Source organism: Engystomops pustulosus, chromosome 6 (genome assembly GCF_040894005.1).
Source record: "Engystomops pustulosus chromosome 6, aEngPut4.maternal, whole genome shotgun sequence".
Lineage (NCBI taxonomy): Eukaryota > Metazoa > Chordata > Amphibia > Anura > Leptodactylidae > Engystomops > Engystomops pustulosus.
Genome location: NC_092416.1, coordinates 142,720,881 through 142,735,371, shown reverse-complemented (window position 1 = coordinate 142,735,371; position 14,491 = coordinate 142,720,881). Strand labels below are relative to the sequence as shown.

General features: G+C 41.5%; 1 protein-coding gene across 1 annotated transcript in view; it reads left to right on the top strand.

Annotated features, from left to right (window-relative positions):
* The first annotated feature begins 532 nt into the window (after nucleotides 1-532).
* The window catches only part of GRB7 (growth factor receptor bound protein 7), a 75,926-nt gene continuing 61,967 nt past the window's right edge, over nucleotides 533-14,491 (top strand). Inside the window, exons 1-2 of the mRNA XM_072111494.1 lie at nucleotides 533-952; nucleotides 10,987-11,056. Coding sequence (XP_071967595.1) covers nucleotides 782-952; nucleotides 10,987-11,056 — 241 coding nt within the window. The 5' untranslated portion in view covers nucleotides 533-781. The remainder of the gene's footprint in view (nucleotides 953-10,986; nucleotides 11,057-14,491) is intronic.

The following is a 14,491-nucleotide window of genomic DNA, read 5'->3' as shown; positions in this document are numbered from 1 at the left end:
TAGGGCATGGCCAAAGTACAACTTGGCCCATCTGAAAAATCACTCCTGGATCCACCCCTAACCCCCGCTTCTGGCATTTAGGACATCTAAAGTCAAGGCCACATGTCAGTCATCCCAAAATCCTGCAGATGTATCCCACATTTTCCAGCTCACATTGTATATCGTAGACAGAAAACAGCTTGGTTGCATTAAGTCGGTTTTGTCGGGTACTGCCAAGCTGGTTGGCACTGCAGTGCAATTTTGTAGGTCCCATAAGATGGATTTAATAATACCGCAGATAACACACCTTGTACTAGAACAGCACATTTGCAGCCAGGTTGATGCAACATTTTGCAGGGGTTAATGTTACGATCACTGTGGAGAGTTATCAGTGTTCCCAAGAGCCTACAATCTAAACGTATATCTGCTCTAGTTGGCCAAACACTGTGAAGGGCGACTTGTGCATAGCAGAATATTTTGGACTGTCTGGACTCTGTCTGCTATCACTATGTGTGTGATTTGTGTCAACAACTGAGACTCCTCGTCACTGCAGAGTCCCTGGCATATACAGGCTGGAGGGAGCGAGATAGGAAGCTGTCAGATTTCTGGGTACAGCACCTGGACAACCTCGAGGTCTTGGCGATGCTTGGATACAGCGTCTGGAACCTCTAGGACTACTGACACAGCAACTTATTGCTTCCTGTCGTCACGACTTGACAAAGACATGGAAAGCGAACGTACACAAGCCTAATCTTTTTTTAATTTATTTGACTGCCAGAGTCAGAGTGGTGCAGAGTGCCCCATGTTTTTGGGCGAGGAGAGGAGAACTTCTCACCCAGTTGGGTGGCAGAGGAACAGAAAGCTTTGTTGGAGGAATGTCCTGGAACAATTATTGTGTTGTTGTCAGAAGAGGAATGGAAAAACGAAAGTCTCGAATGAGAAGAGAGTTTGTGAGCTGCTCATTGAGAATAAGGTAAGAAGTGACATGGGCATGCTGCTTATATCACACACCAGGAAGGGGCACACTGCTTGCTGCACTTCACAAAACTTTCCACTTCTTCATTGCATGTCATAAAGCAGCCATATTGTAGTGGAGCAGACAAGGCAACTCTGAGTTTGCAGAGCTTTGTGGTATACAAAGTAGCAGAGCTGAGTTTGTCACACATAGCAGTGTGGAATTTATCAGTTTGCACTACTCTTCATATTATAATCTCGTGTTTTACATAGGACTGACGCTAATCCTCTAAAGAGTTTCTGTGGAACAGTTCTTGTCAAATTAGTTAATGCAGTAGATGCTCATCTAAAAGATACCCATGGGTTCTACTGTACCCGCTGAAAAGCCCACCAGTCTCCCAGTAAGGGGGTCCATCAATGACATACTTTGTATGTAAAGCAGCCCTCACTCACTCCGATTGATTGTGAGGTATCACATGACTGGCATAGTTATGCCTCAGAGGGGGCGTTGGTAAATGTGATAAATGTCTAGTGTACTAATGGTGGGATGGCAGTTTCAGCTCTGCTGCATAGGACCAGCAGTTGTTACATACAGTCTTTCTATGGAGCCCATATAATAATATGGTCGGATTAAGGGTGGTGGTGGCCCCTGGGTGCAAACTTGTGGTGGCACCCACAATCTTTTTTTAATGAAGTAAATGTTTCCAGTAATAAATATATTATATATACAGCCTTCCAGTAATACATATATATATATTTCCAACCCCCTAGTAATACATATATATTCAGCCCCTACTTAATACATATATATCCAGCCCCTCAGTAATACATATATACAGGCCCCCAGTAATATATATATATCCAGCCCCCCGGTAAAACATATATATTCTGACCCCCAGTAATATATATATATATATATCCAGCCCCCTAGTAATATATATATATGTATACATATATATCCAGCCCCCAGTAATACATGTATATACAGCTCCCCAGTAATACATATATATAGCCCCCCTGTAATACATATAAATTCTGACCCCGGTAATATATATATCCAGCTCCCTAGTAATACACACACACACACATATATATATATATCCAGCCCCCAGTAATACATATATATAGCCCCCCTGTAATGCATATATGTGTATATATATATATATATATATATATATACACTTTCCCAGTAATACATATATATCCAGCCCCCCTGTAATACATATATATCCAGATCTCAGTAATATATACAGCCCCCCAGAAATATAAAAAAAATAATAAAACTTTACTTACCTTTTCCCACTTCCCCGTTGCATGGCGTGCCCTCCTCCTCTTCAATCAGCCGTCTGACACCAGGACGCTGACTTCCCGGATGCTCCACTGTCTATAGCAGCATATTCTTCCCTTGCTCTGCCATAGGCACAAGTATGTGGGGGGATCCGGGTCTGCCTCTGCAGGTATCAGCCAGATTAAATCCCCGCACATATGTTGGGTGATCCGGGCAGTCATCTTTAATTTCTGTGTTCTGCTGCTCAGCTGTTGTTTCCCCTGGCAATATGGGACTAATTTACCAAGTGGCTGTTACAATTCACCTTGTTAAAGGGTTGTCCATAGGCTGAAAAATATGCTTCTTAAAAAAATCTCCTCTCCGGACCATGGGTTGTTTGTGGTATTACAGCTAAGCTTTGTTCATATCTATAAAAACTGAGCTGCAATACTGGGACAGATACCAATTCCGCGTGCCACTGTTTTCCGACAAAAGCAGCCACATTTTCCCTGGACAACCCCTTTAAGAGGATGTTTCCTTACACAATATCAGACTCATCAATTGGCTGTTTTACCAATATGTTAATATACACTCACCGGCCACTTTATTAGGTACACCTGTCCAACTGCTCGTTAACACTTAATTTCTAATCAGCCAATCACATGGCGGCAACTCAGTGCATTTAGGCATATAGACATGGTCAAGACAATCTCCTGCAGTTCAAACCAAGCATCAGTATGGGGAAGAAAGGTGATTTGAGTGCCTTTGAACGTGGCATGGTTGTTGGTGCCAGAAGGGCTGGTCTGAGTATTTCAGAAACTGCTGATCTACTGGGATTTTCACGCACAACCATCTCTAGGGTTTACAGAGAATGGTCCGAAAAAGAAAAAACATCCAGTGAGCGGCAGTTCTGTGGGAGGAAATGCCTTGTTGATGCCAGAGGTCAGAGGAGAATGGGCAGACTGGTTCGAGCTAATAGAAAGGCAACAGTGACTCAAATATCCACCCGTTACAACCAAGGTAGGCAGAAGAGCATCTCTGAACGCACAGTACATCGAACTTTAAGGCAGATGGGCTACAGCAGCAGAAGACCACACCGGGTGCCACTCCTTTCAGCTAAGAACAGGAAACTGAGGCTACAATTTGCACAAGCTCATCGAAATTGGACAGTAGAAGATTGGAAAAACGTTGCCTGGTCTGATGAGTCTCGATTTCTGCTGCGACATTCGGATGGTAGGGTCAGAATTTGGCGTCAACAACATGAAAGCATGGATTCATCCTGCCTTGTATCAACGGTTCAGGCTGGTGGTGTCATGGTGTGGGGAATATATTCTTGGCACTCTTTGGGCCCCTTGGTACCAATTGAGCATCGTTGCAACGCCACAGCCTACCTGAGTATTGTTGCTGACCATGTCCATCCCTTTATGACCACAATGTACCCAACATCTGATGGCTACTTTCAGCAGGATAATGCGCCATGTCATAAAGCTGGAATCATCTCAGACTGGTTTCTTGAACATGACAATGAGTTCACTGTACTCAAATGGCCTCCACAGTCACCAGATCTCAATCCAATAGAGCATCTTTGGGATGTGGTGGAACGGGAGATTCGCATCATGGATGTGCAGCCGACAAATCTGCGGCAACTGTGTGATGCCATCATGTCAATATGGACCAAAATCTCTGAGGAATGCTTCCAGCACCTTGTTGATTCTATGCCACGAAGAATTGAGGCCGGTGAGTGTAATTACAGGATGAATAACAGAGGATCAACAAAATCCTAAAAAACATACACTTGCAGGAGGAGTAGAAGCATGTAGTAAAACAGGGCTTTTATGGCCTGGAATTACCCCCTTAGGGCACCTTACTGCCAGACATGAACAGGCGCGACTGGGGACAAAGTGAGAATGCCCCATGCCTGCACACAAGCTATATTCAGGCACTGACTATAGTGCAATTCTACGTGAGGTCCAGCATGCTCCGCTAGAACAGCGCTACTGCTCGTCACAGAGTCTCCTGCAGCATCACACACATTATAATTTAAAATGGCCAAGTTACTAAACATTGTCCTGGACAAGAAATGATCTGATCGACATTGAGGGCAATAAGCTGCTCATGGCTTCAGCGTACCTGCTGTGTGCACACATATGTGTGAGATACTCTGCATTCCTACTTACTGCCAGAGACCAAAAATCCATATTAATTACAAAATTCAGAAAAGAGCAAAGGGCATCTGCCATGTAGGTGAGGTGCCCCGTGTATAAAGCATATCCTTGTTGAGAAAATCTGTGACCTGAATGCAAATTTTGGTGCACCATGGGTGCGTGAAGTACAGTCCAGTGCACCCACTCTTGCCCTACATCCCCCACTCTGCCTTGATTGACACCTGCTCCACCTGTAAAACTGGGCTATATAGGGTGCACCTGGACCTTGTGGCCATACCTGTGCACAAAATAATAATTTGCATATAAATCAATCAATTTTGCCCATGAAAGAACATTTCATTCCCCTGTTGATGTTTGTACAATGAAGATGATTTTTATACTGACCCTTTACAATTTCATTCAGTTATATTGCTGTTTTAGCTCCTATCACTCAGTGATGGTCAGTGTAAAATTCCAGAGTGTGGACGAGGACTACCTAAGCAGACACAATTGGTCTCATTTACTAAGGGTCGCGCTACTCACTTTTGTAGGACTGTTCGCGATCCTTTTCTGGCGCAACTGCATTGGCTTCCATGTGACACAAATTGGGGGCGTACCGTCGGATGATCCGACTGATTTTGAGTGAGCGCAGGATTTAACTTCAAATTGTGTTGCAAGGCCATTATCGTCGGACAATGCACTTAATGTGAACTACAGCGGACGGCTAAGTAAATGTGCCCCATTATAATCTAGCTTGTTCTGTGAGTTGAAAAGTGTGGTTAGATTATCAGGGTACAGGTTTATATACACTTTCATTTAGCTTCTGAACATTGTACTAATATCTGACACATAGAAAGAGAGATAATACAGATCAGAGATGAGTTGATGAGATCCATGAGATGCATATTACACACAATTACACTCTCCAGCTCTGCTACATCTCAGCTACACACACACTGTTAGGTTTGATGTGCCTCCCTCCCCCTTCCCCCAGATAACTTATCTTCCTGTAGCTTGTAGCTTTGGATGTGATGTGTTGTTGTTTGCCGGCAGGAAGTCAGTGTGTATCAGTGTGAGCTCGCCCTGGAATGTAGAGAGGAGGGGGCTGGAGGCAGAGAATATTCCAGCTCCACAGCGTCAGACAGAAAAGCAAGATGGCTGCCGACCCTAAAGTCAGAAGATACAGGGCCGGAAAACAGGGGCAATTGAAATTGTGTACACCAGGACTGATAGAGACAAGTTTACATCTGTGAAATGCTGTATTTATGTTAATAACAGTGAATTAGAGAATGTATTATTTTGCTACTTGTCATTGTGGGAATACCTCTTTAAAAGTGTGAGAATGGGTAATATCATTCTCATCATTGCGGATCTGCCTTGTGTGATTCTCACTGATCCCAAAAACTGGCTAATGTTCCTTTGGTAGATATGTTCCACAGCTGGTATAGGAATGGCAGTTGTGTATAAGGATATAGGAAAATTTAGGATATGCCACGGCTTCCTAAACAATGCTGGATGGTTAAGCATTGTGGTCCCTGAGTAGAGATGCTTCCAGTTTCTCAGATAGTTGGATAGGAGCTCCTCTAATTGTGTTATATGTTCTTCTAGATAAGGGGCCCCATTTTTCTGGTAAAATTAGTCACATTGCCCACTACCCATTGTTTAACCAAAATCTTTGTGACTTCTCCAGGTCAAGGACATCAAAGTGATTTGATGTCCTTGACCACTTGACACTTGACACTTTAGGTATTTACACTGTTTTAATGACATAAATAAAGGTCCTAGTAGTGAGAAGGTCTCAGTTAACAAAGAAATGTTTGATCATGGCATCTAGTTCTTGCCCAAATATGGGTTTCCATGTGGACTTCTCATTTTTTTATCATATCTGATTTTATCATAATTTTATGTACACGTTTATATCTTCTACAGACCTATGTGTCTCCGTGTTTACAGACTACAAACAAACCCTGATTGTAGTCTGTTCTTGTAAACACATCTTTTTACTTACCTAAACACCTGGAAACACATTGAGTAAGACATGATTGTAGAATTATAGTTACATAGAGACAGTTACCCATAGATCTGTAAAAGTGTTTTAACCCAAAAAACAGGTGAATAATATCTAATACTCAAATTAGTTGCTTTTTTCATATAACATGTACTGACACTATAAAAATATATCAAAACCCACACCATTCATAGCAAACAAGTCATGAGGACTAAGGCTCACAACCTGTTATGTAGGACAATGTCAGGATCACAGTAATGTCCTTCTATATTTTGGAAGATGCGCATTACACAGAAAAAGATCTTGAAATACTGTATAAAAATGAGTCATGGGGGGATGAAGCATTTAAAGATCTTATTCTGTGTAATGCTGAATCTCCACGAATATAGTAGGACTTAATTCTGATTGTGACACTATCCTGGATAATTCTCTTAACAGGGATTGGCGTATATAGGGCCACAAGCTCGGCCACGGGCTCGGTGTGGTGAGCGCCATAGCGGTGCGGCTACGATTTTCTATGGAGAGAGGAGGGGCAAGTAGTGCTCACCCCTTTCCCCTCTCCCGCAGGCTATGGCACGGCGGGCATACGTTTGTGTGCATTAAGCCTTAAAGGGAATCATCCATATTATATTTACTGTAGGTTATATGATGGAACAACTGGGAATTTACTAAATAGGGAGTTGATAGTTTCAATTGATCTTCCTGTTTCTGCTCAAAAGGGATGCATAGTAATAATAATAACAATAATAATCTTTATATAACTCCATCAAATAAAGTAAGACATTACAGAGTAGAGCCATATGGAACAATAAGAGTGCGGGTCCTAGTAGGGAAGAAGGGGTTTAGTAAAGGGGCATTTTTGGAACCCCAAAGCTGAGGTGCAAGGCATTTGCAACCAAAATGAGAGTTCTATATATTGATTTGGTCTGGGAAATCTGTGACAAATTGGTTTTCCAAAAAAGAAGTAGCATGTGGAATCTTGGCAGATGGCAAAAGTAGATTTTAACAAGGGTTTTGACCCAGGTTATTCAGACAGAAAATACACGTCAAAAGCAACAAATACTAATTATGTCAACCAACTTTACTGTCCTGTTGGAAAAATGAAACTATTTTTTAGTAGTCACTGGTGTAAAAATGTTAAATTTCAAACAGTAGAGCCAAAAATTAGAAAAGTCCTTTATTGCAAAGAATGAACAATGATGTCCCCCCCCCCCCCCATAGTGTTTCTAATAAATGTAGGCAATACCAGACTAAATTGTTAGACTTCTGTCCTCATCATTTATTGCTATTGCCCAACTACTCTCCAGGAACATGCACCTAATAAAAGGGTTTTATGGGTGGCATATACCCTTCAGTATGCTGTCTGTGATTGTTGTCCAAACATGAGGACCCATCTATTATATCAATAAACTTGTTGCATAAATACCTAAAATATCATTTAACAGATCATGTTTATATGTTAATGATACTTATGAACTTGCATAGTTGCATAGGAAAACACAATAGGGCTCATTTACTAAGGGTCGCGGATCAAATTTTCTCCAGACTGTGCGCCTGATTCAGGGATTGCACGGTTTGCACAGGTATTTAAAAAGGTGTCTGCACTGGGATTGTGTTGCACGTGATCGTTTTTTTTGGAAGCCGCTGGCTTCCATGCGGCACAATTTAGGGGGCGGTCCATCGGACAATCCAAATGATTTGGACTGAGCGCAGGATTTAACTTTCAAATTGTGTCTCAATCGTTGGACAATGCACTTTTGGTGAACTCTAGCAGCCGGTTAAGTAAATGTACCCCAATGTGGAAGATTCATCAGAGCTTCCCCGGCAGTTTTATGGCTTATCCAACCTGCACACCACTATGGGAATGTGGGACGGATGGAGGGCCGGCATGGGCGTGAATGCCTAGTCTGCCAGATTAACTATAGTCTATAGCAAAAAGCTCACCCAGTTCCGATATGGTCAACAGGTCCGAACTGGTGGAGTTTGCGCCATATTGACAAAGTCTCTTGGTGCATGTGGAAACCGGACCGCTGGAGGGTTAACTTTAAAGGACACCTGTCATCAGGTCTGTGTCACTTGTCCTGTCACTACTACCTGTTGGAGCAGCTCACAAGGATTCCATCCCAGCCTTTATCTAGTTATTTCATACATAAATCATTATAAAATCATCTATTCTTTATTATGTAAATGAGGCTGATTACATGGGCAGAGGCAGTGATGTCACCCGTGTTACCCCTCCCCTCTCCTCCCCCTGCTCATGTCTGTGTGTAATGTATAGTAAAGCATTGCTGGTGTCTGTGCTGTATCTGCTGACATTCTGCATCCTCCTAATACACAGAGACACAGACATCAGCTACACAAGTACCTGACATGTTCTGCTATAACATGGCTGCCTGGAGCTGTTGTATCTCTTCTATTCACACACACACACACACACAGGCTGCAGGGGGCGTGGCCAGCAGCAAGCACATGCAACAGCCATTACACCATCATACCTCACACCATTATACAGGCTGTCAGTCAAGCACTGGGGGTGTGGCTGTACCTCCCACTCATGAATAAGCTGGACAGCTTGAATATGCTAATGACTCATTGGACATTTCACAGGTCATTTGCATACAGTTTAGGACCTCATTGCTTAGATTTACAGGCATGTAGAGGGACAATGAATGGATAGGCAATGCTCTCTAATGGCAGTTTATGAAAATCTATTTAGATTAGGGGGGTTATTTTGCATGACGGGTTCTCTTTAATGTTTAAAACGGCTTAACGAATTTCCCTAGTATATAATAATAATAAATCTTTATTTGTATAGCGGCATCATGTTCCACAAGAACTTTACTAATCATAGGGTAAATATACAAGCAATATAAGACACCATAAGACACAATAGAGCCATAACATGTTCAGGTGAAAGAGTAGAAATGAGGTCTCTGTCACGCAATGTATTCATATCATGAATCATAGCATCTCTTACAGGTGAGAATTGAAATTGCCAGTATACTGCTTAAAAAAAACAAACAGTTTATTTCTTATGATATTTCTATGCCAGTTATTATTTAAAATCATATTATATTTTATAGTTTGCAGTACAGTTCCAAATCCTTAGCCCAGATATAAAGCTGATCACAGCGACCAGTTGGTGGAACTTAGTAACTTACAGTTTACTGTCTGCAAACAGCTCCCTCTAGTGGGGGAGCAGATAACCAGGATGTTATCATTTAAATCTGTCCTACTCAGTATTTGGAGCTCTGTATCCAGAAAACTGATCTTTGTACTCTAAACATATCTTATTAAATGAATCAAGCCAAAACCTTTAACCTAATAAAGGCAATGTGATAAACATTCCCCTTTGTCACTTTTAACTACAAGATACTTTCTTATTTTTTTTTTTTTACTGAGAAAATTGCATTTTTCTTTTCTTACTTGACTCCTCTCATACTTCCTCCCTTCCTGATAAAATAAGTTTCCCTCTGAATTTCACACCAGTGAGAGGGATAGAAGCTCTCAAATGTTTTAAATTATATAAAAACCTAAGGAGAGGTCTCAAGGACTAAGTAAGAAATGAGTCACAGTGACTAGTTTATTTCCCCCCAAAACAATAATATTACACTCAATGCAAATAGAAAAACTGCTAGAAATGAGTATAAGTCAGACAATATACAGAATAGTCTTAATCCTCATGTACACACACTGCCTATTAATTTATGCAAAGTTAATTGGAAGGTTAGGTAACCCCTTACTGACATGTGACATATTATTACGTCACATTTCGACTGCGGGTGTATGAAGAGGGCTCATGGCTAGCACCAATTCCAGTTGTTAACCATGTAAAGGTCCACTTCAAAGCAGACGGAGGCTTTTAAATCACCAGGCTTTTAGATCCTGGTGGCACCATCTTGGATTCGATCACTGTCTCTGTGAGGTCTTCAGGAGCGGCAATTGGTTGTCATGATCTTACAAAGACCCGTCGCTGTCTGGTTTTAGCCTATTCATTACAATGTGCAATTTGCACATTGTAATGAATGATGAGGAAAATCCCCATATACTACCATACGGTAGTATCAATCAGTCAACCTAGGGTTAAAGTACCCTAGGGGTCTGAAAAATAGTAAAAAAATAAAGTTTTAAAAAAAATTATTTAAAAAAAATTCAAATCACCCCCTTTTCTCCAGAACTCATATAAATATAAACATTACAATCCTAAACATGTTAGATATCACTACGTCCAACAATGTCCATCAAAATATAATTGCGGTTATTCCTGTCGTTAATCCCGTAATGGAAAATAGCACCTGAAGTTGAAAATGCCACACTTTTACCATTTTGAAAAGTATAAAATATTCAATAAAAAGTGATCAAAAGGCTGTACAGGCTAAACGACATACCCACAGCCCTTGTAGAGCTGTAGACCTTGGTTAGAAGTTCACAGTTCTGCTGCTACTAACAACACACACACAAAGGTATGATTAAACAGGCCTTGAAGTCTGCTTCCTAACACTGTATACGGTTTTGCATCTTCAAAACTGCCAGCAGACTCGGTTATTTGGCATTAATATGATCAAAACTCTGAGATTGTTGGTGGAGGGCGGATACTTAAGGCAGTAATCAGATTGTACATTTGTCATTTCCAGGAGAATGGTGGTGGACGGGTAAGCTGCGAGGTCACTGACTGTGACGTGAATGAAGATAGCTTGGAAGACGGTAAGTAGCTCAAAGCTCTTTTTTACACATTATTTGGACAGTTTTTCCAATTATGTTACCCATGTAACCCATCAATGTATCTGTTTTAAGAAAAGGAATCTAAAACAGTAAAGGGAACCTGTCATCAGGAGTCGTTTTTTCTGCTGCCCCATAATCCCATAGAGAATAGTGTACACATTGCCAGTAAAATACTTTTTCCGAAAAAAAAAGATAAGTTAGATGAAAGTTTACCTTTCTGTATGCAGAGCTGTGTCCCTAGTCCCCTGGGAGGGGCCAGTAGGGAGCAGTTCCCCCCACCCTCAGAAAAAACGCTCTGTCGTGCATCGATTTCAAATTTAAAAAAAACTCCCATGTCCTCTGTATCTCCTCTTCCCTGTCACTTTAACCCTCAGGACGTCATACATGTCTGCCCCACCGCTCACTGGCCCCTCCCAGGAGACTAGGGACACAGCTCTGCATACAGAAAGGTAAATTTTCATCTAACTTATCTTTTTTTTTTCTTTTTTTTAAACTTTTTTATTATAAAAACTCTTTGGCAATGTGTACACTATTCTCTATGGGGACATGGGGGAGCCAGAAAAAGGGCTCTTGATGACAGGTTTCCTTTAATCCAGTTTCACTGTTTGTAGTTTGAATCATGGCCTGAAGGACCACTCATGGTACAAATTATATTCTTATTAGAATTTAGTTATTAGGGAAGGATTGTGACAAAAGAAGTCTATGCTTGGTGTTCTACACTAAGGCTTCATTCACACTGCCGTTGAGGGACGTATATACAGCTGAAGTATATACATCGTATATACATCCACAATAGGCCGACAATGGGCGCACTGCGAGGTATGGGAGCGTTCCGTAGGTCATGTCCTATCTTTCCCTGGAATACCGCGCCGTGCGCCATACATCGCTATTGAGGGAGGCGGGGGTGAGCAGCGCACAACGAGTGGGAACACGTTCGTGTTCAGTCTCCTTACCCAGGCTCCCCTGGGCATTGCCCGGACCCACTGGGCTTGGGAGGGCACACTCTGAGCTTGTGGTGTAGACAAAGACGCCACTTCATGACAACCATTGTTTGGGTTTTGATAGTAACTGACACCAGGAATAATTAGAATCCAATAACTTTCCTGTAGGGGAGGGGGCGCTATTATTTGTTCCACTTCTTTGTTTCCTTTCTCCTACCATGTCTTCACCTATGACTGGTGTGTCAGTGTGAGATACTGGGCATGTACACAATTAACACAGCAACTCTGTGCAAATATTTGACATGAAGGATAAGCAGCAACAGGATTGAAATCCAATCTAAACAGCCACAGGGGCAGGTGAGAAGATGACAACGTGTCTATGTAAAGTACATAACAATGGTGTCACATGGATCACAGATGAAATTATTCACTTCTAGAATTACAGATTATAAAGAGACATCCAATATAGGAAATCTTGTTCTCTCCAAAACCGATGTCATGGGCCCGATCAGATCTAATTTATCTTTACAATGCACACTCTTTAAAAAACAGACTCATTTACTGTCTCCATTACAACCTAAACATGCAAGAGGGGTCATTGAAGATTGGTTCTATAATATACTGCAATACAGTGGTGGCAAACCTATGGCACGGGCCATTTCTGTGGGCACTCAGACCATCGCCCCAGGACAGAGTTCACCAAATAGAACCAAATCTTCCTGCAGTCCCAGGCAACTTAAGCGACACTTCTTTGAAACTGTGGGAAAAGTGAGAAGGTGTTGACAGAACTGCATTGTCTTTGGAGGTCATCCTGCTGGACCTTCCATTCTTTCTCTGCACAGAGACCCTGGAGAGAAGCTATAACGAGAGTCTGAATTTGCCCTCCTTCTTTCAACTGTATTGGTTGCCCCAAGGTGCCGATACGATTGACAGTGGTGGAAGAACAGGTAGCAATAAGTTACTGCTTAAAATGCCATGTTGGCACTTCACAGTAAATAAGTGAATTTTGATTGTAGTTTGGGCACTCTGTCTGCAATAGGTTCACTATCACTGCTATAATATAAATATAAATATACTGCAGTACTATATAAATGTAGCAGGGAAAACTGTATTGTGTTTTGATGAAAATCTCCATGATACAGTAGTGCTGTATAAATAGTTTTTTGTATTATAGGGGGGGCCAAAGGCCTGTCAAAGTGGCCATGACTCATCTCATTGTCCTGTCCCTACTTCTATGATCAGGACTTGTATATGAGGTATACTTCTAGTGCAGATCTAGCCACTGTCTCATTATATAATGGACCCATTCATTGGAAAAATAAGGTTTTATAAAAATTATTTGCTGATCACACTGACTGTCCTTACATTTACCATTATTCTATATTAGTAAAAATAAAATGGCAGATCTATCAAAACTGGTCCAAGGGATCTGAAGGAGTTGTCCAAAGCAATCAATTCAATTCCAGCTGAAGACAGCGCCACACGTGCCCGCAGGTTCTGTGTGGTATTGCAGCTCAGGTACTGCAATACCAGAAGCTATTCATGGACAGTTGCAGTGACGTCTCTGGAAGAAGGCAGCCATATTTCCAACCCCTTTAACATTCCTTTGCTCTCTATCATTCATGACCCACACGTCCGTCCTGTTTTTTTAACTGTTGCCTATGTTGGGAGAGGCAGCTGTATCTGTCATTCTGCAGTGATAATTAAGATGTCTCAATGAGATGAGTCACTGGTGGTGTCCATCACTAACATGATTATTTTTTGTTATTATTATAGCTATACATATTATTACTCTCCTTTAAAATACAAGCATATGCCATATATATTTCATAGTTGTTAAACGGTTGCCTTAATTTTTGAGCAGAGACTGAATAGATCTGTGAAGTTGCATCTAAGCAGATGAAGGGCTTGAAGCTCCTGGATCCTAAAACAAATTCTATGCCTTTTATAATTCTCATGCCTATGGCAACCTCCCCCCTCCTTATCAGAGTTTGAGTGTGACCCCTATAACTATGTCTAAAATTTTGTTTAGATTGGCAACTTTATGAAAAAATGCAGATTGTAGAACTATTCTTGCCATCTGGTGCAGCCTGGCACATTCTAGTACATGTCAGTGGAATCCATCATAATTTATAGGGATGTAAGGGAAACTGTCAGGGTGATTTTTGACACTACATGCATGGGTGGTTTAGTGTCCCAAATTGCCTCTTTTGAGTTTTCTCTGTGGGCATAGAAAAACGCCCCAAAATTATAGAGGTATAGTACACTAAGTCGTCACTGCATAAACACCGTAGGAATAGCGAATACACAATGCAGCCAGGGTGCTATCCTGGCTTCATTGAAACAATGCAAGAGGAGGCAGTACACTGAGATTTTCTGATGTAAGGACCCATTCACATTTGCATTTCTGCATGTGTTCTACACATGATTTTAAGGTTCCAAACACGGATTGCACTCTGTCCCATTGTTTTTAATG